Source organism: Dermacentor andersoni, chromosome 7 (genome assembly GCF_023375885.2).
Source record: "Dermacentor andersoni chromosome 7, qqDerAnde1_hic_scaffold, whole genome shotgun sequence".
Classification (NCBI taxonomy): Eukaryota; Metazoa; Arthropoda; class Arachnida; order Ixodida; family Ixodidae; genus Dermacentor; species Dermacentor andersoni.
Window position 1 is genome coordinate 12069958 of NC_092820.1, and position 27848 is coordinate 12097805.

General features: G+C 47.3%; 1 protein-coding gene across 1 annotated transcript in view; it reads right to left on the reverse strand.

The window, feature by feature from the left end:
• Nucleotides 1-27848, reverse strand: part of LOC126535566 (mitochondrial-processing peptidase subunit alpha) — a 254117-nt gene that overhangs the window by 74250 nt on the left and 152019 nt on the right. Inside the window, exons 9-11 of the mRNA XM_055073207.1 lie at nucleotides 15223-15331; nucleotides 10147-10358; nucleotides 4717-4807 (exon numbers count right to left, since the gene is read on the reverse strand). Coding sequence (XP_054929182.1) covers nucleotides 4717-4807; nucleotides 10147-10358; nucleotides 15223-15331 — 412 coding nt within the window. The remainder of the gene's footprint in view (nucleotides 1-4716; nucleotides 4808-10146; nucleotides 10359-15222; nucleotides 15332-27848) is intronic.

A 27848-nucleotide genomic window follows, 5' to 3' on the forward strand; every position in this document is an offset into this window, starting at 1 on the left:
CACAAACAACACTAAATTACAAATGCACACTTTGTATTGCCATTATTGTGCAACTGTGCGATCAGTGTGGTAACACAGGATTGACACTCTTGCTTGACAGCCACAGGCTAGCCAAGCCAAGCCATTGGCCAAAACATGCATTCATGACCAAATTGGGCCATTCCAAGTAGCCTTTTGCTCAGTATTCGTGATTCCTCCTACTATAATACATATTTCCACTTCTGTAGCATGGCAAGGATGATAGGAAGATGTATCGGCATAGAAAAGAAGGAGCATGCAGTAATAAAAGACAGTTTTTGCTACTGTTCTTGCTGACTAATGCTTTTGTCCCTCGAGTATCCAAGGCCCACAACACTGCTGGAAGTGCGGGGTACAGTCGAATCCGGCTATATCGAACTCACAAAAGAAAACAGCTATCAGTTCGATATAGGGCATAATTCGATATAAGCCTACTAAAGAATTGGGTGTCATAAAAGCACATATAATTTATAAAAACACTTTATTGATGAAGCTAGCTTAGTTTCGCATAAAATAGTCCTGTATTTTCTTCAGCTTGGGCAATTTCACTGCCTGCGACGCACGCACTTCTCCACATTGTCTAAAGAGTCGGAGCAGCTGAGGCCGCAACCTCCCACATTTAAAAAAAAACGCTTTTGTGCACAAACAAACAGGGACGAAGAAAAGGAGCAACACAAGGATGAGCGCTTTCTAACAACTGGTTTTATTTTCGAAGAACCACCTGCTTAAATACCCACAGATCTGCGCGATCTAGTGAACAGAGCATGCCTATAGCGCATATAACAACACCTGTGATAAAATGCCGCTGAACAATGCCACCCGGTCAACATAAAAACAGCAAGGCGCATAAAATGAGCACTTTTGATCATTACAAGTGCTTGTTTTATGAGCCTTGCTGTTTTTATGTTGACCAGGTGGCATTGTTCCGCGGCATTTTATCACAAGTGTTGTTATATGCGCTATAGGCATGCTCTGTTGACTAGATCGCGCAGATCTGTGGGTATTTAGGCAGGTGGTTCTTCGAAAATAAAACCAGTCGTTAGAAAGCGCTCGTCCTTGTGTTGCTCTTTTTCTTCATCCCTGTTTGTTTGCACACAAAAAGTTTTTTAAAGATTGTGGGGATGCGCCACTCTCACGCGTCCCCTGATATGTGGTTTTCCCGCACGGCTCGCGTGGCCTGGCGCCCGCGACGGTCATAGTGGTTGAGGCGCAGTACGAGAGATGGCGCGAGTGTTGCGCTGCTAATGCCACCGACAGGCGAGGTTACTTGGGCGCCGAAAGAGAAGGCGCTTCCTCTTGGGTTGGGGACAGCTAGCAGTGCGGACGTGCCGTGCCGCGTGTGCGCCGATCCATGCTTCTGCGAGACCGCCTCATGTGGCCTGCCTTCGAACGCGCCACCGTTCGCGTGACCGTACGCGCGAACGACCAGGCGTTGGGATCCAGCATGGGGCGAACATATTCGGTCGTTATCCGGTCGCGGTGAGTCGGACTTCTTGATTTGTCGCGCGCCCATCGGCATGTTTTGTGGGTAGCAACTCGGCTAGCAGGCATTGATCTATGAAAGGTGCAAGAAATGTCCTTGTGATTGTTTGCACTACTGTGTTGTCGTTCCTTTGTCCCAAGAGCACACGGAGGAGAATCCCACAAAATGAATCTGTTCCAACTAGGCCGACTCGCAGTTATGCTTCCACATTCGCGCAGAAGGACCGGACTAGTGCGAGTGCACCAATCACCTCGAATGATGTCGGCAAAGGATCGTCAGTGCTTTCCTCATTGTGTCCCCTATCATTTATGCTCGGTACAATGTCGGCAATGTAGTCTTCGTTTTCGGGCTCTCCCATGTTCGCGACACCATCATCCGCACTCACAAACTCGTCGACCGTTGATTCATCCATGGCTTGTGGAAATTCTGACAGCCTGCTCCTAACTTCGGCAACACCGGCAATGGCTTTGTCGCACTCTTCCGAATTTTCGTCGCAATCATCAGAATTTTCAGGCATCACTGAGCAAGTGGAAGCCGGCAAGTTTGAAGCAATTTCGGATGAAACCTTTGTACACGGCTGCCTCAGCGTCTTATACACCGGCTGTGTATATGTGTCTGGTGCCACGAGCACAGCGTCGTGAGCGTGACTACTTTATTTGCCCTAATCTCACCCTTATTCTTCAAGATCGCCCTGAGAGTGCTCCTTGGAATCTTGCATGCTGCGGCGACATCCGACTTCTCACCACCGTTCGACTCGCTTTACGATTTCGAGCTTCACTGCGAAAGGCAAATTTTGTCACTTCGCGCTAGCCATCACAGCAGCACTGCGGGAGACGGCCCACAAGGTGCAAACACAATGAACCAGAAGAGCAGCGAGACCACTTGCACGACGAGGGCACAAGAGCCTCTGATTGGCTGTCTGGGCAAGCGCTGCGGGCAGGCCAGGATAACTTTTTGCAGGGGGATGTCGACGGCTCGTACGACGCGGCGCAGTCACGGTAGGCAGAGCGGGTGGATGGAGCTGCACTGCCGAATTTCCCTGCCACCATGAGGGAAAGCCAAATTCTGGGGGCACTTTTGCGTCGCTTGACGTTGAATATATCGGGAGTCACTGCTATTTTTGTTCGATATAAATGTAATTTTTGCTATATATACTCACTGTAACTATACTGTATTCAGAAATTGTTTGATTTACAGGATAATTCTATGTAAATGGGTTTGATATAGTCGGTTTCGACTGTACTGCGTCCTGATGCTTGGGACTCGTACTAGGACCCGTACATGCAGTCCAGAGACTTAACCTCTCGTCACCACTCTAGTGCACCGATTCAGCCGCCGTGTGCTAGGCCTGAGCCCTAAAATCACTACCCTTCCAGCTCCGATCAGCATGAAAATTCCTATATTGGCAAATCTACCTCCTTCACAGACAGCGACAAGCCTTTCCCATGAGACTTTTTCAACGTCCTCGCATTCCGAAAATTTTTCCTGGCGACACATTTGAAGGTGTTGAGGACCAGCTTAATCACTACGAAAGGCTTGCTAAGGTCAATGAGTGGAGCACAGAACAAAAACTTGTACACACTTCTTTCACTCTAGAAGACAGCGATTTTGCATGGTTTCGCAACAGGGAAGAGAGCTACCAAACGACATTTTGGCACCAGCTCCAGGATACATTCTCCAGTTCCGGCCGGCGGGATTACACACAACAGCTGTTCGAAGCATGCTTTCAGCAGCCCAACAAAAGCGTCGCCATGTGTGCTGAGAATATGGTCTGTTTATTTCACCAAGCAGACCCCGATATGCCTGAGACTAAGAAAGTGCACCATCTCATGCGAGGAATTAAACAATTATTTGCAGGCCTGGTTCAAAACTACCCATCAATGGACATCCTGTGATAGCCCTTGTGGACACCGACACTGATTTCTTTATTATGTGTCAAGAGCTGGTTGACTACTTTAGAAAGGTGAAAACAACATGGACAGGGCCACACATCATAAGTGCCAGGGGTCAGCTAATGGTGTTAATGGGTACCGCCAGACTCTGTATCGGTGACTCAAGCTTTGTTGGAATGTTCGTTATCCTCCCCAAGTGCTACAAAGAACGCATTTTGGGCATGGATTTTTTGTGGGATTATGGCACAGTTATAAACATTCTAGGGCGTGTGGTCATATTTTCTGCGAGACCAGATGTTAACGGCAACAAGGAGGGGCAGTGCGAGCGCTTATGACTAGCCAACAAGATGACAATACCACCATGAATCTGCTGACATGTGTCTGTCTTTAGCGAGAGGCCTTACCATAGTGATGCAATAGCAAAACAGATAAGCATACTACCGCCCACACAAAGCGTTTCAATTGCAAGGGGCATTCTGACATTAAATCATGGCCATGCAGAAGTGCTCCTTACGAACTTTAGCAAGGAACACCCCCACATCCCAAAGGGCACTGCAATGGTGTGCTGCGACGACACAGCACAAGACTGCAGCATCATGAAATGAATGAAATGATCGCTCGGGCAACATTGTCTGTTGACGTAAGCTCCACCTTGTTGCCCTCCAAGAGGCAGCACGTGAGGCACAGTTTGAGAATTGGTACAGCAGTTTGAAAACTGCTTTTCATCCACATCCAAGGAGAAGCAAACACCAATGACCAAACATCGGATAATTACAGAAGATGCCACGAGACCAATTTGTAAGAACCCCTACCATGAGGCCCAAGAAAAATGTGAAGAAATACAAACGTAGGCGAAGAAAATGCTAGAGGACGATGTGATACAGCCTTCGAAGAGTTGTTGGGCGTCTCCCGTGGTGTTGGTCAAGAAATAAGACAGCAGCTTGCGCTTGTGTATTTGCAAGTTAAACCAGGTAACAAAGAAAGATGTCTACTCTTGCCAAGCATAGACGATTCACTAGACAGGTTGCACAACGTGCATTATCTTTCCTCCATGTAGTTACTTGATAGTACAGGTCTTGTTCACCATCATTTGTTGTCCTCACGGGAACAGGTAACTTGTCGGAACATAAAGCGTCTTTTGTTAATTTTAGTAGCCTTGAAAATGTGTAATCTCTTGTGATTGATATGTTGGACGTGACAAAATAAAAAAAAAAACTGTGCGTTCTAATGTGTCTCTCTCTACTGAGTAAATAAAGGGTGTTAAAATCCCTGCTTAAGTCATGCAAGCCCCACCGAAAATGCATGGAATCAACATACACTGACCTGAGAAGGGTCCGCACTGGCATGAATGCAGAAGACGCCCGAGTCACCATATGCGTGGTTGTACGCAGTAGCATTGTACATCCAATGGTACCTGCATCACCATATCAGCATTGTACAGGTTGTATGTACATTCTTGGGATTGGTGCCAGGCCAAAGTCGGGATAAAGTAGTCTGGTTCCTCAATGGGCATATTCCTCAAACAGTGTATACAGTAGAACCTCGTTCGTACATTTTGTAAAAGACATAATCACCCGCCACCTACCTTTCCCTGTATTTCCCACTTCCCCTTTCCCCAGTGAGGACTAGCAGGCTAGACACACACTCTCCAGGCCGACCTCTCCTCCTTTCTCTTCATTAATATCTACTCCCGTGAGAAAAAACGTACTAACCGAGAAAACGCACGATCTGAAGTAACTAAAAACATTTGACAGATTCAACTATTGCTGACATCCATGTAATGCGAAGCATCACGCAACTCATTGCGGCACGAGATGACCTACATCGAGCTGGCAGTGCTCCGACGGCCAAAGACGTGTTTTGTTATTTTCTTATTGCGTGGTTTTAAAAGGGCAACAGAAAACCGAAATGTACTCAAGCTGATACTGCCACACACGCTGCCATAACTTGCTATTCTTTGGAATCACAGAAGACAAAAGCGAATCATCGTCATCAGAATAAAAAATTATTGACATTTGTAACCAACACTTTGGTATCATTATTGATCCAGCTCAAATAGACCGCGTGCATCACCTCGGCCAATACAACGATGAGAAGAATAGACCGGTCATTGTCAAGTTCGCATTTTTAAGGATAAGCAGCACGTAATAGAAAAAGGCTACAAATTCAAGAACACTAATTTTGCTGTTCGTGAAGATTTTTCTATGCAAACCCGTATCGCTCGACGCAAACTAATTGACTTCGCAAAAAGCCAGAACACGCAATTTAAGCTAACCCTTGATAATCTAAGAATCGATAACAATGTGTACACATATGATGCAGCGTCCACCGCTGTAGTTCCCCTACCCCGATAGCAAAGACCTAGATTGGGAACACGTGCATTTAAGAAAAAACCCAATTCACCACATGAGCTTATCGTGCCCTCGTATCTATTCATATCATTAACTAACGTTCGTAGCATTCTTCCTAAAGCAACGAAATTTCGACATAGTTAGATGGCTGTGAATGCGACATATTGGCACTTACGGAAACTTGGCTCAGCTCTGAAATTACGGATGGCGAAGTGCTACCCGATTCTAATGTTTACATTATCTATCGCAGAGATAGGGACGACAGAAGTGGTCATAAAAAACATATCACATCGTTTCTTGTGCAGATTCCTTCAAGTCTCGAAATTCTGTGGGTCTGCGTATCATTTCCACAATCACATGCAATTTATGGTGTATGCTACAGACCACCTGATAGCTCCTATGATTTCATTTCCGAATTACACGATAACATTACCTCTATTCGATCCAAATATAACAAAGCTGAAATTTTTCTTCTTGGTGACTTTAACTTTTCATACATTGACTGGCAAAACTTGCGAGGCTAATCATGTGCATCTTGTAAGTTCGTTCAACTAAAACTTGATTTTTCACTTGTGCAATTAACAGACCAAACAACTCATATCAATAACATTTTGGACCTTGTTCTATCGTCTGTGCCCAAGAGGGTTAACACCATCACTTTTGTGGATAGGTTCAGTGACCACCGGTTATTACAATTCACAGTTCATACACCTTCATGCTCACGTCACCTGAAAACTAAACAAATATTTGATTACAAAAGAGCAAACATCAGCGCTATTAACAATAGTTTGAAAAACTTCATGTCGTCATTCTTAGCAACTTTTTCTGAGCGGACAGTGAACGAGAATTAGTGCCTGTACAAAGAAAAGCTAATGGAATTAGCACATGCGCATATACCAAAGGTCTAATTTCACGTTAACTCATCGAAACCATGGTTCAGTAAGCCTCTTCATACTCTAAAAAATAAAAATAAGCATCTTTGCAGGAATGACAAACGTGTGGACACACCTGTATCTTGGAGCAAACATAAGTCTTGTGACGTAGCCTACTGCAATGCCCTGCGTCAAGCCAAGCAAAAGTGTTTCTCTTGTGATCTTTTTTTTTTTTTTTCCAAGCACGCCTGGCCAGCGACCGCACCCGTGAATCTCGGTCACTCATCAGGCCAAGGATCCACGCCATCATCCCACCGGCTAGCGGATTCAAATTCAGGCACTGGCATCACGGCGCCATTTAGTCATGGTGTCGTTCTGCAGGCGACTACATGAAGTTGCTTCTCTTTCTCTCTCTCTTGTGATCTGCAATCACTGCTTCGTAACAACCCAAACAAATTTTGGAAAGCGATCTCTCGCATTAAAGACTCCGACATGTCACAAATACTTGACAGTTCTGGCTTGCCGATCGCACGAGGGCTTTCAGCATCTATGTTTAACAATTACTTCACGGCCATATTTACAAAAGAAGACCATTCGAAAATATGAACACCCATCGAACTCGATTATCCATACATGGCCCCCATCAATATAACAACCACTGGTGTTGCTGAGCTAATCAACAACCTCAAGATGACAACTTCTTCCAGCATGGACGATATGAACTCAAAAACCTTAAAATATACAGTAGTACCCTCTAGCACAGTCCTTTCCTGCTTGTTTCAACAGTCCCTCTCAACAGGGGAAGTTCCGTATGACTGGAAGGTCAGTAATGTTATCCCTTTTTTTAAGTCTGGCGATAAAAGCGCTGTTAACAATCACCGCCCAATATCACTAACAAGCGTTCCTGGTAAGTTACTAGAACACAATCTTTTCAAACGTAGCAAATCACTTTGAAACCAACAAGTTCTTCTTTAAACATCAGCATGGTTCTAGTAAAGGACTATCATGTGAAACACAAGTATTCAAATTGACTACGGATATTTTCCTAAGCATGGATACGGGCCCACAGACAAACTCCGTTTTCATAGACTTCGCTAAGGCTTTCGATCGCGTTGCTCATTGCCGTCTCATAGCTAAACTTTCATGCTTAAACATCGATTTTCTAACAGTATCTTGGATAAAAATTTCTAGTCATTCAGTAAGCATTTCACCATCGTCGATAACTTTACTTCCAGTATCAGCGATGTAACATCTGGTGTACCACAAGGAAGCGTACTCGGACCACTACTTTTTCTGATCTATATTAACAACCTGCCATCCGAAATAATGTCATCCATTTGCTTGTTCGCAGACGATTGTGTGATCTATTGTCAAATCTGCTCACCTTCCTATTACATTGCTCTCCAACGAGATCTTGACCGTATTACCAACTGGTGCTGTTCTTGGCAAACGACCCTAAGCACTGATAAATGCAAACTAATAACATTCACCCGCAAAAAGACATTTCCCGCTTTCGATTACTCACTGGTTAAGAACTCTGTCACGCGCACCAACTCGTACAAGTACCTTAGCATTCTCCTTACGCCTAACCTGTCATGGTCTGCGCACATAGAAAAAATAACAGCTAAAGCCTCACGTACGCTCGGTTATCTTAAACGTAACCTGCGCGATGCTCCTGCCCTCACTAGACAAATTGCCTATCTGACATCCATAGGGCCACAACTGGAATTCGCAGCTCCTATCTGGTCACCTCATCAAGCTTACCTAATCACGACTGTCGAGTCAGTCCAAAACCGCGCTGCCCACTTCATTGTCAGAGATTACCACCGCGACTCTAGCATGACTCGCATTAAGTCATCTTTATCCCTCTCATCTTTTGAATCACGAAGAATCATAGCATTGCTTTGTCTGTTTCACAAAATGGTCCATAGCCACGCGCCCGTCCACCCTGCCGCTCACACATCCATCTCGTACGTCTCGGCATCTGCATAATCATCCGAGTTTTCAGTGTATCTTTGGCTGAACCAATGTTTTCAATTCTTCCGCGTTACCACGTGCCATTCAGCATTGGAATAACCTCCCAAATGACATAGTGGACATTCTTGACCCTGTATCCTTCAAAGCACGCTTATGCAAATTATTTCCATAATTCATCACAACTAAACCATACTGCGCACCTAAGTAAATGCTTTCAGCGAAGTTGTATAGTTTTTCTAGTTAGTTTTGTTTTAATGTTTGTTTTGTATTGCAATAACATTGTTAGAGACTGGTTCTCTCATCTTCACCAGCTACCATTTGTATAATTTCTTGGTACACCTTTTTTTGCTACTTCACACAGTTGTTTTGTTTCATTTATCGCGTTATTTATATTGTTAGATATTTGTTCTTTCATGTTTACTCGATAACAATGTATAATTTCTTAGTACTCGTTTTTTTTTGCTAATTCCCTGTATCCTCCCCTCATGCAATACTCCTTCGGGAGCCTGTGAGGTAACTGAATAAATAAATAAATAAAAAATTCCCTTTTGATTTGATGACTTGATGATGAAGGTAGTGCGACACCAGGCCGAGCCCCAGCGGAGGTGAAGCAGGCGTTAAGCACCCCCCATACGTGGGCCGATCCCGACAGTAGTGAAATGCTGGGCTGACCCAAGGCATAGGAGAAGTAGGCGTTAAGCAGTCCCCATACGTGGGCCCATCCTGAAGAGTGCATTACAGGTTCTCGAGCCCACAGGGGTCTTGGACCCTTTCTTGCTTGGACCCTTTTGCACTATCACCAGCATCGGCCCACATAATTTTTTCTGTTGACGGACACACACACACAAAAAAAAAAAAAAGATGGAAGGTTAGTCATATACAGCTTTCGCTGTAAAAGGCAGCAGAATGTTGACCACCAAATAGATTGATTTGTCAGCACTTTAGCAATGCGTGTGCGGAGAGGTGGCGTGGGCGGGGGGGTATGATGCTGAATTGCAGGGGGAGGGAGGGGCCTGGGCCCCCCTCTGGGTACGTGCCTGGTATAACCCCTTGAGAGTTTCGGCACAGCAGGCCAAGCATGCATATAGTGTGGGCCCATTCTGTTCTCTGGGCAGAACGGGCCCTCCCGCAGAATGGGAAGGCCCTCCGTCAGAGCTTGCACCACACACCACAGTATAACCAGTCTCGGCGGCAAGCAATGCTGGGCCAGTTGGCTAGACCTGGATGAAGATGCTTTGTGTTTGGCTTCCCTTATTTGCCAGCCATCATGAAATGCATTATCGCGACCAGATGCCAACAAGATGCTGCCTGCATCCTAGAAGCATGGGTGAGGCACCAGTTCCACTGTCCAACCTCCTCCCAGCGCTTCCCATTAGACTTTATTTTGCAGTGCACTTGTGTTAATACCCAGTGTAATTTCATTTGCGTATTCACTATGTGTGCTCGACTTTTGAAGTGTGCAGTGTTGGGGTTGTCACTCTAAGCTTATGACGGTGCACCACAGCTAATCTGTTCACTCGTGCATTGACATGACACTCGAGTAACGAACTTACCGGTTGAGCACATTGGTGTAGAGGCGGGTGTACATGCCTTTGCCAGGTCCACCAGCCGAGAAGGAACCCCCACCACCCATGATCATGTTGAGAACGCAGTAGGCAATGAAGTCGGGGTCCTGGTGCGAGCAGCTCTCCAGGCCCAGCACAAAGTGTGCCAGCTCGGGGATTGGAGTCTGGCCAGGGCTCACATTCGACAGGTCCTTCTCAACCTGACATCCAAACAAAAAGTTGTTCTATGCCTCCAGCTGAACGATTCTCTTGCTCGCACTCAAATTTCACACAGGGCGAGCATTTATCAATGGATGCAGTTTAGTACTTTGAGGGAATTGCTTAAAGGGACACTAAAGGTTAATAATAAGTCAACGTGGACTGTTGAAATACCATCCCAGAAGCCTTGAAACGCTTGTTTCATGCGAAGAAGAGAGTTATTTTAAGAGAAAATGCGTTCTGAAGCGTCCGCGTACCTCTAGCGCAGTTCAAATCACCCGCCCTACGATTGAGGAGTGGTGACGTCATGGTCTCATAGTGACGTTGCGCCGTCAGTGAGTAAAACGGCTGCCGCAGATGGCACTACGGCTTTTCTGCACAAAACGCAAACGCGCGGCCAGAAACAGAGCCAAGACAGAGCTGACAGCAGCGCGAAAGTGGAACTATGGTGGCTAGCGGAAGAAAAAGCGCGCGACGATAAGCTGGTTCTTTATTTTATGACGCCGACTTTGACACTCGTTGCAATGAATGACCATGACAACGACACATTGGCTCGCGATGCTGGGCTTGACTTCGGCGGTTTAAGCACTGATGAATGTGACCTGCTGCTGAGGGCTCGCACTGCCGGTGTCGTTGTGTACTACTTTGACGGCTACTGTATGTCATGGCTGTACATATTCGCACATTTGTAGCTTTTCCTTCGTGAAAACCAAATGCCGTGCTTGTCTTCGAACTGCAGTTGTTCTTGCGCTTCAAGAGAATACAGGCAAGACAGACGGAATACCGCTACAGGAAAGCATTGCTTAGACAGGCACTCCACACAACTTCAGTAAGTCGGCGTTGAACTCGTAATCCTCAAGATGAAAGTGCAGCGAGCACACTATGCGATTTTTCGGCTCTTTGCCAACGCGCTGTGGCAGAGGTACGGCACTTAACCACTTCGAATGGAGAGGTTCACTCGTTGGCACACAGTGATAAGTAATGTTGGATTCGACGCTGCAACTGCCCTTAGCGAAGTTCCGCAGACCGTTCGCGCATCCCACGACATCACATGGACGTGGCATTCTCGCTGCTTGTTCCAAATGCAAGTTTCACGAGCAGCAGAACCAGCGCAGCACGACGCGAAAACGAAACAACTGAAACTCTAAAGCGCACGCGGCATAGAGTCAAGTGAAAACGAAACCTTTCAACCACCCATACTACTGAAGGGTAAAGTCAAAATGTTATTTTTTCTTAGAATCGAACAGAAGTAGGCAAGTAGCATTGTCTTCCATCTTATAACCTAATGAAATGACCTTTTTAATACGAGTAGTTGAGTACTAGTGACATAAATTATGATGAGGAGTGCCTTCGTCATCGGGCTAGTACCGGAATGTTGCTGGGGGGTCTCAAATCGTGTCATGCATTTACCTCAATTTTTTGGTTACTGAAGCTCTGTTCGCGATTATATTGATGCCTTAGACGTTCTAGAGCATTACTTTATCACTCTAACTTGACTTAATAGTAACCTTAAGTGTCCCTTTAATTACAGTTTCATGCAGAATAAATCAGAAAGAAAACCTTTTTTTTACTATGGCAGTGATGTTACTGGCGCTTGCCATTTCAGACCAGCTTTGGGAGCAGACAAAAATGCATTTCGTAGCAGTAAAACAGACTTTCGGAGTAGGTTTATGAAAGTGGTTGCAAACTATATTATATGGCATTCTTACAGCGGGCAAGCCATGTGAAAGCAGTAAGCGGTCCTTACTATAGACTGTGACAAAGCGATGGTGTACTAAGAGGTGCTAAAAAGCACTTCAGTGGCTTAGAAAAGCACTGAAGCACTTAGACCTGCTACACGCAGACTTTGGAGGAGTTTTGAGAACCTTAAGCGTGATCTTGCCGCTATAAATGTATCCTCTAAGACGGAGCACTCTGTCAAAAAGAAAAGGTATGCTGCTAATACATAAGAAGAAAATGTAATAGCCGCAATCTCCTTCTTTACCTCCCTAAATAGAATGGGTGAGTTTTATTTATTTATTTATTTTTGCATCGTTCTCGACACACCATTCTCTCCAAATTATAGAAGTCCTCTAAAGTTAAAGCATCGGTTATTTTGATAAAACCAATGCTATCTATGCCAATAGTTGCTTGCATATGCAGCTTATCTGATATGGCAGGCACAGTTTTTGCAAACAGTTAGATCCAGCAAAAAATTGTATTTGTTTTATTTCACATTTAGGTATATATGCTTATATTAAAAACTGAGTGATCAATTCGGAGACAACTTCAGTTTGTTTGAGTCTTCAATAATGCTTGCGTTTCGAGATATACATCATCAGATTTGACACTCAGTAGAATAATTTCGCATTCATAGGTGAGAGTCTAGACACAGGCACACGACCGATCTGACGTCCAATGAATGAAGCGGTTTACTGGTCCGACTGTATCGGAGGCCACCTTGCCGCAACAACCTGCTACCACGACCGTACGATATAGCGAGGCCTAACCAGCGGTGCTTCATCGGTATCTAAAGCCCTTTGGTGACGAGTGGACCAATATCTCAGTAGCAGCCATACGAATGTGAAATCACCCTGCCAACAAAAGTGGGGGATAGTTGACAAACTGAATGGCGGAAAAATTGTTCATGGCCGCCATGTCTGCGCCAATGTGTGCATTGTGTTAGAAAAATCGAGCGAGACACCATACAGTGTGTCCAAAACCTGAGTCACCATTTTACATTGGTCACACAGGAGATCTGGCTCGGCACTAGCGCAATCGCTCGCTGCCTCCTGAAAAGCGAGGCTGTCCCGTTGCCTAAGCAACCTGCACAAGTCGAGCTGGAAAGTACTGAACATAGACAACCGCCCACGGAATAGGCAGCACAATGATCCAGACATAATCGGAGGGATTTGACTTGGTCCACCGTGGAGCTAATGCAGTTGCTGGTCTAATGTTGAATTCCAATGGCGGAGTAGGAGCAGCTGACAGACTCCGCGAGCGAGCACTTGACTCTGGCGCAGAGCCACGCCTCCAGATTCGCGAGTGGAACACAACCTGCGCCGCCGAAGCAAGGTGGAAGCATAAGTTCTATCACCGGGTTACCCAGGATACCTTGCGTGTTGTCCTTTTATTCCGCTGTTTGCTCCCAGCACCGCTGCACCGGTCACTTGTCTCTTCAGCGCCGTTCACCTGTTGTTTTTTCAAAAGTGCGGAATGGATATCTCGCCAAGCGTGCAGCAGCTTTTGCTTCCTCGCGAGTCGTGACCGGTGGCGCCTCCCAGCAGACAAACGTGGTAAAGGAAATATGTCACGCAGAGTTCCGGTCCACTCCGCCGATTTTGGCGGAGCATCTTTTTCTGCTCCAAGGACTGACTCCCGCTCTGAATTCCCTCCGACTCTCTCATTGGCACGCCTTAGTCCCGCACTCACTCTGCCATTGGAACAAACTTGCTCCGAAACGAGCAGAAAAACTTGCTCCGACTCCGCCATTGGAATTCAACATAAGCATAGCCACTTTTGATGGTGCGATAAAACCTTGCTCAAGCAACCTTTTCGGCGCAGAGTGGGCGCAGACTTCTTGCTGAAATGCAACACGGTTCACCCCTTGGCGCAGCATAACTGCTGTGGTGAGTGCGTAGGACCGAAGGAGAGGAGACAGGCACAACTCTACTGCAATAGCACCACACAAATCAACACCACTCAGTGGAAAACAGCATGCTCAGTGTTTTGATAACAATGGCTGATGATGGCATTGTGCCTGCAATTTGTTACAGGAATCAAGTAATGCACCCCAACATGGTACTAAACTGTTCAAAATTGCACCGAGTCAAAAAGAAGCTACTGTTTGCCTCTGCATACCAAACCGTAGCCATTATCGATGCGATACGCAGTTATGAAGGCACACGACCTAGCAGGCACCGAATCAAAATGAGACTACTGTTTGCCTCAACCGCTGTGCATGAAACTGCAACAGCTGCGAGAGGAACTGCGGCCGCTTCGATGTGAGCATGGATGGCGACCATGCAGTTCTGAAGGCACACAGCTCATGTGTGCACCAAGTAAAAATGAAACTACTGTTTGCCACAACCGCTGTGGACAAAGCTGCAACCACTGTGGTCACTATCGACGCTATCGTGGATGGCGATTACGTAATTTGAAGGCATGAGGTCAATGCAGTGTTATGTGCTGTGGTAAATGCAAAAACAAAAGCTGCAAAGGCACAAATAGGCACGAAGTATTCTGGCGTTCCTGTCAACATACAATTTCCGCTGATGACTATGGTGATGCAGATTCCGCTGCTTTCCTTCGGTTCAACACAAACGCACCTTTTGCTCTTTTGCATAGAAAATTTGCGGTGCTCCACGCTTGACAAGCTCGAAAAGTTACACGAATTAACCGGTGTGCGGCAAAACACACCTGAATTCACGAGTTTCATTCCATTAAATAATGCATACACCTGCCGGGACCAGCAGATGAGTCAAAATTATCCAATTTTTCGTGTTACTGAGGGTCGACTTAATGAGGTTTTACTGTAGTACAGTGCACCAGTTGCTCTGACAACCACGAGGTAGATTGCAGAAGCCATAGCAGTCACAATGGGCCCCCACCCAGTGTGTCAGGGTTTTTGTGGACTCAATAGCTCTGCATCTGACAGTTACCCATGCTGCATGAGATGACAAGTTTGACCCCTGAAAGCATGGCATAAAGCATTACACCGATTACAAATAATGTGCTCTTCAATCAAAACTGAGACGAGAACAAAGTTGAAAGGAAAGCTGGTGCCCAAAAAAAGGCTGAAAATGTGCCACAATTATGCGTGGCATTTTCGTCACTCATAAGTGGAGCTCCAGCCAGAGTTGAAGCGACCAGCAGGGACGAACCCACCTTGACGACACCTCCTGTGTATTGTGCAATGGATGCGTCTGGCTCCATCCTCGGGTCCAGAATTAACTCGGGGTTCTCCTGCCAGATCGGCACCTGCTCCACAAAGTACCTGCACATCACAATACATTGATATCAGGGGCCCACCAAACACTTTCAGCTATTCTCTTGGCACACACGAATCGTGAACACACACACCTCAAGCTCTGTGGTGTGCACATTGGAGGTGACATGCAGAGATGCCACCCCCGTGTGGCACATGCTGTAGTGATAACAATGGACAGCTGCGAAAACAATGCATGCACTTAGAAGCAACTAATCACCTTCAAAGATGTCAGTGTCACCTGCTTTTTGAGAATACACAGAATAGAACAAATTGGCCAGCAAAATATAATAGAACCTCATTGGTACGATCCTGCTACATACGATTTCCTGGTGGCAACATGCATGATATAAGAAATGACTCGTGCAGTTATGCTTATATTCTGTTGGATAATACATTGCTGGAAAACACTATCTTTTGGCATCAACTTGCAGTACACCATCAAACTGTGATTGTGTGATACGTTTTTCGGCCGCTAGAACCCATGTGAACAGGAAGAGGCGCAAGGTCTGCACGATCGAGCTGCCACAGCAGCTTCCCTGCCGTACTTGCCCGCCCGTGACGCCATACACTCAGTTTCCTCTTCCAGTGAATCTCTGCACAGGCCATCGCACTTTAAACACACAGCCAACCTTATTCATGTAAGCATTTTCACCTACCTGTTTCCCAGTGCCAAAAGGACTTCTTCTTGGGCAAGTTGGTGCTTAGATTTCCTAGGTATACTCTGTGGCGCAACATACATTTCTTGAAATATGGACAGAAGAAAGGAAGACAGTGAAGCGCCAAACTACCAACTCTTTAATGACAGCCTGAACAAACGTATAGAAGAAAATACAACTTCCGCTCATGCACAGCGAGCCAAGGTATGACAGAACAACATGGTCATGATAACATACTTTGGATGAAGCACATTTCTGCGGAATATAATACGATAGATGTATTGCTGACACAATCAGACCCTTTCTTTTTAATATAAGACGCTTCCAACAACTCCCTTGCAGTTTGGTCCCTACTTTTGCCAAGAATCAATACTTGTTCAAAGCATGGCGTACAACGACAGGCTTTACAGTGCGCAGCAAGATGTGCCTTGTCACACTTGCCGATGCTATTAGCATGCTCCCTCAGTCTGTCATTAATACAACGTCTCGTTTGTCCGACGTATGACTTGCCGCAATCTAGGCGTATCTCGTAGACCACCCCTTCAACACAGTCCCTGAAATGTTTGGCGTGCTGCTTCTGGCAGCCCCGTGGCCCTTCGCGTATGATCCGGGGGCACAATTGAGCCAACTTGTTGGGAGCCGAAAAGAAATATTTCAAGAAATGTATTTTGCGCCACAGAGTATACCTAGGATTTCCCAGTGCATGTCGCACAGTGCTATTGGAAGCATACTGCATGCTTTTAATTGCCAGTAACCCAAGTGAGCGCTATGTTTCACTCTGGCAGCATTATATTCCACTGCCGATCACCAGCTTCGTTTCATTTCAGTTTTCTGTCAGCTTCATAAAACACTACACAATCGGAAAACAAAGCACATCCTGGGTCATTCGGGCCCCACCACCTCTATGCACGTTGGTGCATTGGGCTGCAACGATTCTCGTAGAGAGGGCTCACCAATGTTTTTGGCCAAAATGCCCAACATGAATAAGTTGCCGACCCAGGCCGAATTTGAGGAGCGTAAACATGTGCTTGCCGAAGCCGCAGAAACAACAATGCATGCTTCCAGCCCCAAGAGCACGGCGCACGTCTGTCGGGGCCTCATGCTGCAACAATTAACGCAACAATTTGCATTACGTAGGTGTTAACTACAGCGCAGTGTGCGAAAGCGTTTAGTGACTACGGGTTGCTTGTTTTCCCGGATGAGTAAGTATATATTCGGGTATGTATTAGGTACATATTGAGTAAGAGCGAGTAAGCGTCTTCTCAGTAGACATTAAGGACCTATTTCAGAACACGTGTGGCATTTGTGTAGACAGCTTTTCAGAATTGCAGCAAGGTGTGAGACCGGACTAGTTGGTATTCCATGCTGATGTAACCAGCACAAAAAAAGTGGACACGGGACACTAGTAAGGCAACAAGGACAAGTGCTGACTTCCAACTGGCGTTTATTACAACACGGCCATGCATATATAAGCTCCCGCACTTGATCACAATCAGATACAATCACGCAAGTTAACATGGTCACCACAAATTAACAAGAGCGTGCCAAGGCCTAAGGCGGGCTCCCACGTACAGACCCCAGATAAGCAAATTCTTTAACAGTCAACGCTATGGATAGTTTGCTAACAAAGTTGCCTTCTGCGACAGCCACTGCCTCAATGATGAGTCTTGTGTTTTCATGCACATTTCTTGCTAGTATTTCTGTTTTTTCAAATAGTGGCAGACATTTACATTGGGAGCAATGTATTCCGAGGAAGCCCTCCCTCCCTTTTTGCACTTTCTGATTGTGCTCTTGCAACTTCACGTTTAAGCACCTTCCCATCTGTCCCACATAGCGCTACCTGCAGGAAAGAGGTATGCTATACACTACTCCTCCTGCGCAATCGACGAAACCCTTTCTGTGCACAATGTTGCATGATTTTTATTGTCTGCTGACAGGGCTGGTTCTGGCACCTAATTGAGATAACTGGTGGGGCGAAGAAAAAGATGACAGAAACTCCCACTCTTTGGCCTATTTTCTTTAGTTTAAGCGAGATAGCGTGAATTTATGGATGACCGCTGGATTCCTGCAAACGGTATCACGTGGGTCGGGATGGGTATCATAAAATTGCAACTTCTTATGCAGCGTCTCTGAAACGGAAACAATAAGGCAGTTGAGACAGTCAACAGCCTTCGAACAAACTACCTGCAACCTGAACCTCTGTTGTACTGAGTGGTAAGAAGATTTCAGAAAAGCGTTTTTCAAGCAAGCCTCAACAATGCCGCGTTTGACTAATTTACTATGGGCTGATGTAAAAGGCAGCAGGGGTTGTTTTAGCGTGGGGCTCATATTTCCAGCAGACATGTTCGCCTAAAAAGGACAACCTCAAATCAAGAAACTTTAAGGTACCATTCTCAGGATGTTCGTGCATGAGAGTGAGTGGTTCCAGGCATTCGCTAAGCAGCGCCACTGTCTGTTGGAGGGAAGAATCAAAGCCGACATCATTACAGTCTAATGGAATAAGGTAATCATCGACAAACCAAAAACATTTTACTACATGTGTAAAAAATAAAAGAACTTACCTTCTTATCTAAATGTGCCAATAACAGATCGCTCAGAATAGGGGCAATACATGAACCGAAATACATGCTGCTGTATTGCAGATAAACTTTTCTGTTCCATTCAGCGAAAGTGGAGTTAAGGTAAATTGTTAGAACATAAAGAAAACTGTTGACTGTGACGGCACACTCATTCTGGAATGGCAAAGCTCCAAATTCAAAAATGGATTCTTCAACGACGCCCGCAAGCGCGTGATGTGGAATATGGAATAGTACAAATCTCTAATATTGACACGTGAACTCGTTTATCTTTTACGGGTGAGCGCTTTTACCGTCTAAGAAATGTTATTGCTCAGCGCAGGACGGGTCTACATGTATTGGAAGTTTTTAGAATGTTATCGATGCTTCTATCCGCTGTCTGTTGTCGCTAAACCTTCTGTAATCTGATTGTATGCATGCGCGACGCAAATGGCATAGAACTTTGTGGAAGGCACGTGGGTCTCAGCGATTACTCTGGAACATTTAACAACTTCTATGAAAGCCGACGCGCTTGACTCGCTGATGAGATTTTGACGATCACCGACTGTGTTCGCCGTTGTCGCCGTTCTTTAAGTGTAGCCTGGTTTTGTGGGCACAGGTTTGCCCAATAAAAGTTAGTTTTGTATTTCACAGTATTGCTACTGTGTTCTTCATACGTCACTCCACGTGACATCTGGTGGAGGTGCTTTTCGTTCACGTACCGGATGCCCCCAACAAGCCGTGATCCAAGCCCGGACCGCAAAAAGAACACCAACGTAGTCCCGGACAATCGAGCAAGCTGCTGTCTTCAACAGCAGCCCCCGGAGCACGGACTTTTACCTGAGAAGACCAAGAAGATTGTGGCTAAGGCAAACACAATGGCAGCCCCAGTGTCACCCATCGTATTTCAACAGCCCAGAGAGCCCCTACCTACCGGGGAGCTACGTCGGAGAATCTGGAAACCTGGCTCGAAATCTTCGAAAGGATCTCGACCTTCAACAACTGGACCTCTGAGGATAAGCTATGACACGTGTACTTCACCTTAGAAGATGCCGCGAGAACTTGGTTCGAGAACCGGGAGTCCACCCTTACAGCATGGGACCTGTTCCGCAGTAACTTCCTGAGGACGTTCAGGAGCGTTGCCCGTAACGAAAGGGCCGGAGTTATGCTGGAAATCCGATGCCAACTACCTAATGGGACCATCACCATCTTCACGGAAGAGATGACCCGTCTTTTCCTGCACGCTGACTCGGAAATGTCTGAAGAGAAAAAAGTGTGTTTCTTGATGCGTGGCATAAAGCAAGAACATTTCGCTGGACTGATCCGAAACCCACCGAAGACCGTAGCCGAGTTCTTGACAGAGGCAACAACAACTGAGAAAACTTTAGAAATGCACACTAGGCAACATAACCGCTAAGTGCTCCCGCCTCAGTGCGCCATCCAAGCACTGGGCTCCAGTGATCTCCAAGAGACCATCAGGGCCATTGTGTTCAAAGAACTGTGCAAGGCCTTGCCTTCGTCGCCGCCTCAAGTGGCCTCGATCGCTGACATCGTGAAAGATGAGGTTCAGCGATCGTTTGGAGTTCCTGAGGTGCAACCTCAATTACCGCAGCCCCAGCCAGAAGCGATGACCTATGCCGCCGACGCACGCCGTCAAGGTCCCCCTTCGCGACCGCGCCAGGGCCCTGTAATGCCACAATTCCGTCGTCAGCTGCTGCCAGCACGCCCACCCTTCGCCCACCGCACCTATGCGAGGAAGACTGACATTTGGCACGCCCCCGAACCCCGCCCGCTCTGCTACCACTGCAATGAAGCCGGCCATGTGTACCACCGATGCCCATGCCGCGACCTGGGATTGCGAGGCTTCGCCGTCAACGCAGCGCGCCCAAGGGAAGGTGAACGCCCTCGTGACATCGCCGACTACCTCGCCGCTACTCAGTGGAGCCCTCAACAACCGTCCCATTCACCGTCACCAGGCTGCTACCTGTCGCCGCAGCGCCGTCCATACACTGGCCAAGCCCGGGGCCGGTCCGTGAGCCCACATCCGGAAAACTAAAAGCAGCAACCGATGGAGGTGCGGTTGCTGTTCGTCGAACTGACGAAGATCCTCCGCCACCTACAAAGACTACGAAGAGACTACCTCGACGACATAAGGTCACGCCGCCGTCCCGACGAAGTCTGGAAGCAAAGAATACGCAGACGAAAGACTACCTGACGACGCCACGTACCAGCCACAGGTCAACGCGACGCAGCCGTGATCCGATGCCAAGGCCTAACTGTAACGCAAGACAAAGAACCACCGACCACGACGTGCTTCTCGACAGCCACGCAGTCACTGCCTTAGTAGGCATAGGAGCCGGTTACTTCATCATGAGTGGACCCATCGCCGCCCAGTTGAAAAAAGTTAAGACTGCATGGGAAGGCCCTCAAATTCGGACCGCTGGAGGACACCTCGTCATGCAGAGTGGAATCTGCACGGCAAGAATTACTGTTCATGACCGGACTTACCCTGCCACCTTCATTATCCTCCAGCAATGTTCACACGACGTCATTCTTGGCATCGACTTCCTAAACCAACACGGCGCAGTCATCGACCTGAAGTGGAAGTCGATAACCCTTTCGGAAGATCAAGCAATACTGCTGGAGAGCTCTCTTAGAAACCATGCCTTGAGCGTGCTCTAAAGTCAACTCAGCATCCCGTCCCACTCTAGCATTGTTGCTTCCATCAGCACCAAAACACCTGCCGACGTAGAAGGCATCATCGAGAGTGACCAACGCCTACTGCTAGACCGTGAAATTTGCGTCGCAAGAGGGATCGCTCGACTGCACGGCGGAAAAACGAAAGTGTTGCTGACAAACTTCAGCCAGGAGTTCAAACACGTCAACAAGGGCACGACGATCGAAAAAAAATGAGGAACTTCTGGAAACCAGCAATACGTTTGTCGCCTCGGATTCTGCCGCATCTACCCCCACGACCATAGTTCCCGAACCAGACTTCAACGTAAATCCAGGTCTCACCATGAGTAAGCAGCAACAGCTCAGAAGTCTTCTCCGAAGATACAAACGCTGCTTTTCGACGTCATCGAGGGTTCGACAAACACCAGTTGCAATGCATCGCATAATAACCGAAGAGTGCGCTCGACCATTCTGCCAGAGCCCTTACCGAGTTTCGACGTGAGAATGTGAAGCTATTAGGCATCAAGTCGACGAAATGCTGCGCGACGACATCATCCAGCCGCCGGAAAGTCCGGGGGCATCTTCTGTAGTCCTGGTGAAGAAAAAGGACGGAACCCTACACTTCTGTGTCGATTATCGTCGACTGAACAAGATCACGAAGGACGTGTACCCCTTTCCACGGATAGACGACGCATTGGATCGGCTCTGCAACGCTAAATACTTCTCGTCTATGGACCTCAAGTCTGGCTACTGGCAAATAGAAGTCAACGAGAGAGATTGCGAAAAGATCGTCATCACGCCAGACGGCCTCTACAAGTTCAAGGTCATGCCATTCGGACTATGCTCGGCGCCTGCAACGTTTCAGTGCGTCATGTACACGGTGTTAGCAGGATTGAAGTGGCAGACGTGTCTTGTTTACTTGGATGACGTCGTCGTCTTCGCCGGAAATTTTGACGATCACCTTAGGCGGCTTGAGACAGTATTAAAGGCCATCAAGTCATCAGGGCTCACTCTGAAGCCGGAAAAGTGCTGCTTCGCTTACGATGAGCTTGTTTCTCGGCCATGTCATCAGCAAATCTGGAGTACGCCCTGACCCGCAGAAGACAGCTGCCATCGCAAAGTTCCCGCAGCCCACCGACAAGAAGGCAGTGTGTAGATTCCTTGGCATGTGCGCCTACTACAGGAACTTTGTCAAGGACTTTTCCCACATCGCTAAGCTGCTTTCACATATAACCGAATGTGATGTCGAGTTCAAGTGGGAAAATCCACAGGCCGATGCATTTCAAGAACTCAAACGACGCATGCAGTCGCTGCCGGTACTTGCACACTTCGACAAAGATGCTGGTACCAAAATCCACACTGACGCCAGTAGCCCAGGCCTCGGTGCCATCCAAGTCCAGAGGAAAGACAGACTTGAGCGGATGATATCTTATGCTAGCCGGTCGCTGTCAAAAGCGGAAGGCAATTATTCTACGACTGAAAAGGAATGCCTCGCCATCATTTGGGCTACAGCAAAATTCTGCCCTTATTTATATGGCAGGCCATTCAAAGTCATCAGTGACCATCACGCATTGTGTTGGCTAGCTAACATAAAGGGCCCTTCAGGACTGCTGGCACAGTGGAGGCTCAGACTGCAAGAATATGACGTCATGGTAATCTACCAGTCCGGACGAAAACACTCTGACGCTGACTGCCTATCACATGCCCCCTTCGATCCCCCGCCGCAAGTCGACGAGGACGACAACGCCTTCCTCGGAATAATAAGCGCAGAAGCCTTCACTAAACAGCAACGAGCAGACCCGGAGCTAAAAGGCCTCGTCGAGTATTTGGAAGAGAACACCGACGTTGTCCCTAGGGCATTTAAGCGTGGATCGTCTTCGTTCACGCTACAAAATAACCTGCTCGTGAAGAAGAACTTCTCACCCGTCCGCGCCAGCTACCTTCTTTTTGTTTCGTCAGCGCTGCGTCCAGAAATACTCCAAGCCCTACATGACGATCCAACTGCTGGGCACCTCGAATTTTTCCGGACGCTGTCGAGGATACAGGAAAGGTATTACTGGCCGCGTCTGACCGCTGACGTCGCCCGTTACGTCAAGACATGCCAAGACTCTCAGCAATGCAAGACACCACCGACAAGGCCAGCAGGATTACTAAAGCCGATCGAACCTCCTTGCCGACCATTTCAGCAGATTGGGATGGATTTGTTAGGACCGTTTCCGACGTCAACATCCGGAAATAAGTGGATCGTCGTGGCGACGAATTATCTCACCCACTTCGCTGAAACTAAAGCTCTACCAAAAGGAAGCACAGCCGAAGTGGCGGAATTTTTCGTCGAGAACATCCTCATGCGACATGGTGCCCCAGAAGTCCTCATCACCGACAGAGGAACGGCTTTTACAGCAGAGCTCACCCAAGCCATTCTGCAATACAGCCAGACAAGCCACAGGAGGACAACTGCCTACCACTCGCAGACGAATGGTCTCACGGAGCACCTGAACATGACCTTCGCCAACATGCTAGCAATGTACATCGACGTCGAACACAAGACATGGGATGCCGTCCTGCTGTACGTAACCTTCGCTTACAACACTGCGGTGTAGGAAACAACACAGATCACGCTGTTTAAGCTGGTTTACGGCAGGAATCCGACGAAGAGAATCTTGACGTCGCCACCTATCTCCAGCACGCCGAAGAAGCCCGACAGCTCGCCCACCTGCGGATTAAGAACCAGCAGAGGACTGACAGCCGACACTACAACCTTTGACGACGCTACGTCGAGTACCAACCCGGCGACCGTGTTTGGGTTTGGACCCCTATACGCCGACGAGGACTGAGCAAGAACCTTTTACGCCGCTATTTCGGACCATACGAGATCATTCGACGCATTGGCGCACTCGACTATGAGGTCGTGCCAGACGCATTTCGCTATCACAGCGGCACCGCTCACAACCTGAAGTAGTTCATGTTGTGTGTCTTAAGCCGTTCCACTAGCGCTAATGAACTTTGGGAACATTGCATAGCTGAACTTTGGACTTTTCTTTGGACTGTATCACCTTAGACTTTGTTTCCTTGTTGTTTTGTTACTTTGTTTAATAAGTGTCTTTTTTTTCACCTCCCGTTATGTTTGTAGCATCGGGACGATGCCTTTTGAGAGGGGGGAATTGACACGTGAACTCGTTTATTTCTTATGGGTGAGCGCTTTACTGTCTAAGAAATGTTATCGCTCAGTGCAGGACGCGTCTACATGTATCGGAAGTTTCTAGAATGTTATCGATGCTTCTATCTGCTGTCTGTTGTCGCCGAACCTTGTGTAATCTGATTGCATGCATGCGCGATGTGAATGGCGTAGAACTTTGTGGAAGGCACGCGGGTCTCAGCGATTACTCTGGAACATTCGACGACTGATCTATAAAAGCCGACGTGCTTGACTCGCTGATCAGATTTTGACGATCCCCGAGTGTGTTCGTCGTTGTTGCCGTTCTTTAAGTGTAGCCTGTTTTTGTGGGCACAGGTTGGCCCAATAAAAGTTAGTTTCGTCTTTCACAGTATTGCTACTGTGTTCTTCATACGTCACTCCACGTGACAATATCGACAGAGAAACCTTTATACGGAACATTGATGTTCTCCTTAAAGAGATGTTAAGGGCAAATAGTCAAGATAAAGTAATAGATTGTGTTGGAGAATCTCTAAGGCGTCAATATTGTACCCCGTACTTCTTCCAGTACCCCGCACCTCCACCAGAAATGTTACGTGTCGAAAAACACAGACGAAAGATGCTATTTACACGCTATTTACACTGGAGCCAGGCAGCCAGGCTGACACTCGCTCGTGCCAAGGGCACCGACCAACTTCTTCTTCGTTCTCGCGGCGGCTCGTCTCTTGGACATCGCTCCATGATATCGTAATATCGCGAACAGAGCCTTGATACTTGAGAAATCGAGGTAAATGCAGGACATGATTAGATACTCGTCCGGGACTTTCGAGCACTTGCCCGATGACAAAGGCACTTGTGAGTTAAATTGTGTCACTAGTACTAGAAGTTATACAAAAGGAAGTTGACAAAATGCTTCCCGTGATATCATCGAACCTTCTCCAAACCCACGGGCATCTCGTGTCAAGCTCGTTAGAACGACAACAGCTGGCGCTTCTGTATCGACTACCATGTACCCTTACTTAAGACGTGTACCCCTTACCTTGGATAGATGATGCCCTTGACTGTCTGGGTGGTGCCAAGTATTTTTTCTTCGATAGACCTTCGTGTTGGGTATTTGCAGATGGCACTTAACGACACGGATGGTGAAAAGACGGCATTTATTACACCCGATGGGCTCTATCACTTTAAGGGGATGCCATTCGGGCTATGCAATTTTCCTGCCATATTCGAACGAATGATAGATGCCCTCCATCACGGCTTAAAGTGGTCAATCTGTTTGAGCTACCTTGATGATGTCATTGACTTTTCGCCGGCTTCTGACCTGTTCAACTGACATTCGCAGCTTTGTAGGCTTTGTTTGCTCCTACTTCCGCAGATTCGTGTGAAATTTTGTTGACGTTGCACATCCTCTAAGGGAACTTCTTAAAAAGGACGTAACTTTTGTCTGGGGTCACAACCAAGCTAGAGCATTCACTGAGTTGACCACGCGACTCACATCACTACCAATTCTCGACCACTTTGACGTGTCCGCTACTATGGGGGTTCACACCGATGCCAGCGGCCACGGTATCGGCGCTGTTTTGGCACAACGACAGCATGGTTGCCACCGTGTCATCTTCTTTCACCAGCCGAGCACAATTACTTGCTCACCGAACGTGAATGTGTTGCCCTCGTTTGAGCAGTAAGTAAATTTCACCCCTACCTCTATGAACAGCCTTTCACGGTTATCACCATGCCCTATGCTGGCTTTCGTCTTTAAAAGATCCAGCTGGACGTCTCGGTCGGTGGGCTATCCGGCTCCAAGAGTATTCTTATACAGTGGTGTATAAGACAGGCCAACTCCATGAGGACGCTAATTGCTTGTCACATCATCCAGTGGACCCACCAGACCAGCCTGAGACCAGTGAGCCAACTTGTGTCCTCGCGCTTACCATGTTTGGCGACATCGCCGAGGAGCAGCGACGCGACCTTTATGTGAGAGACATCATTCTCAGCCTGACGGACCTGACAAGTTCCTCCTCTTTGCATATGTTTGTGCTGCAAGATGGCATATTGTACCATTAAAATAGGTGCCCTGATGACCCTGAACTGCTCCTAATCCTTCCCAAGCATATGCGTGAGACTGTGCTCGCACAGTGGCATGATGTCCCAACCACTGGTCATCTGGGAGTCTCAAAGACATATGACCATGTTTGACGTCATTTCTTTTCGCCTGGTATTTACTGTTCCATTTGCTGTTATGGCGACTCCTGTAAATCTTGTCAGCACCGCAAAAAACCAGCAGCTGTACCAGCTGGCTGTCTTCAGCCCATTTAAATACCATCTGCGCCATTCTTTCGAGTTGGTCTTGATCTCCTTGGCTCTTTTCCTCTATCGCTTAGTGGGAACAAGTGGATAGCAGTTTCTACAGACTACACCACCCAGTATGCGATCATGCAGGCTCTCCCTACCAGTTGTGCAACTGACGTGGCTGACTTCCTTCTCGACGCAGTGATACTTCACCACGGTGCTCCCCAACAACTCCTTACCAACCGGGGTCGCTACTTTCTCTCACAGGTTGTCAGACATCTTGCACCCCTGAACTACAAAGCACAAGTTTACAATGGCGTATCACTCTCAGACCAACGGCCTCACAGAGCGGCTAAATAGAACTATCACAGAAATGCTCGCTATGCGCGTCTCCACTGACCACCGTGACTGGAATGCCACTCTGCTGTTTGTCACATTCCGCCACAATACATCATGCCATAATTATGCTGGTTTCTTTCCATTTTTTCTCTTGTATGAACGAGACCCTATGCTACCCCGTTTGAAATGATCCTCCCAGCCAATCTGGATAAAACATCAGACTATGCCCGAGATGCCACATCTAGAGCGACCAAAGCACGTGAGATCGCACGTCTGCATCTGACCACTTCCCAAGAAAAGCAACAACGGATTATGATGCTTGTCACAGCAATACCCACTTTAACCCTTGTGACATCGTGCTTCTTTGGAAACCAGCACGGCGAGTTGGTCTTTGTGAGAAGCTGATTTCAGCCTACTCAGGCCCATACCACGTCTTACGTCAAGTAACAGACGTGCCCTACGAGTTACAACCTTTCGATACCTCCACACTGCGATCCTCCTCTGATATCGTTTACACCGCTCAACTGAAGCGATATCACTCAAACCTACCAAGCGCCAGGACAGCACCTTTGCTGCTGTGTGTTATGCTACGAGGAGCTGCGCGAGCAAATGATGACGAGAGGAATGACAAAGACGATGACCGTCGATAGTCGTGTGCATGGGCTCCATCTTGTGTGCCTGTCTTCTGCCCTTCTTTGGAGGAGTTTCGAGAACTTTAAGCGTGATCTTGCCGCTATAAATGTATCCTTTAAGACGGAGCACTCTGTCGAAAAGAAAAGGTATGTTGCTAATACATAAGAAGCAAATGTAATAGCCGCAATCTCCTTCTTTACCTCCCTAAATGGAATGGGTGA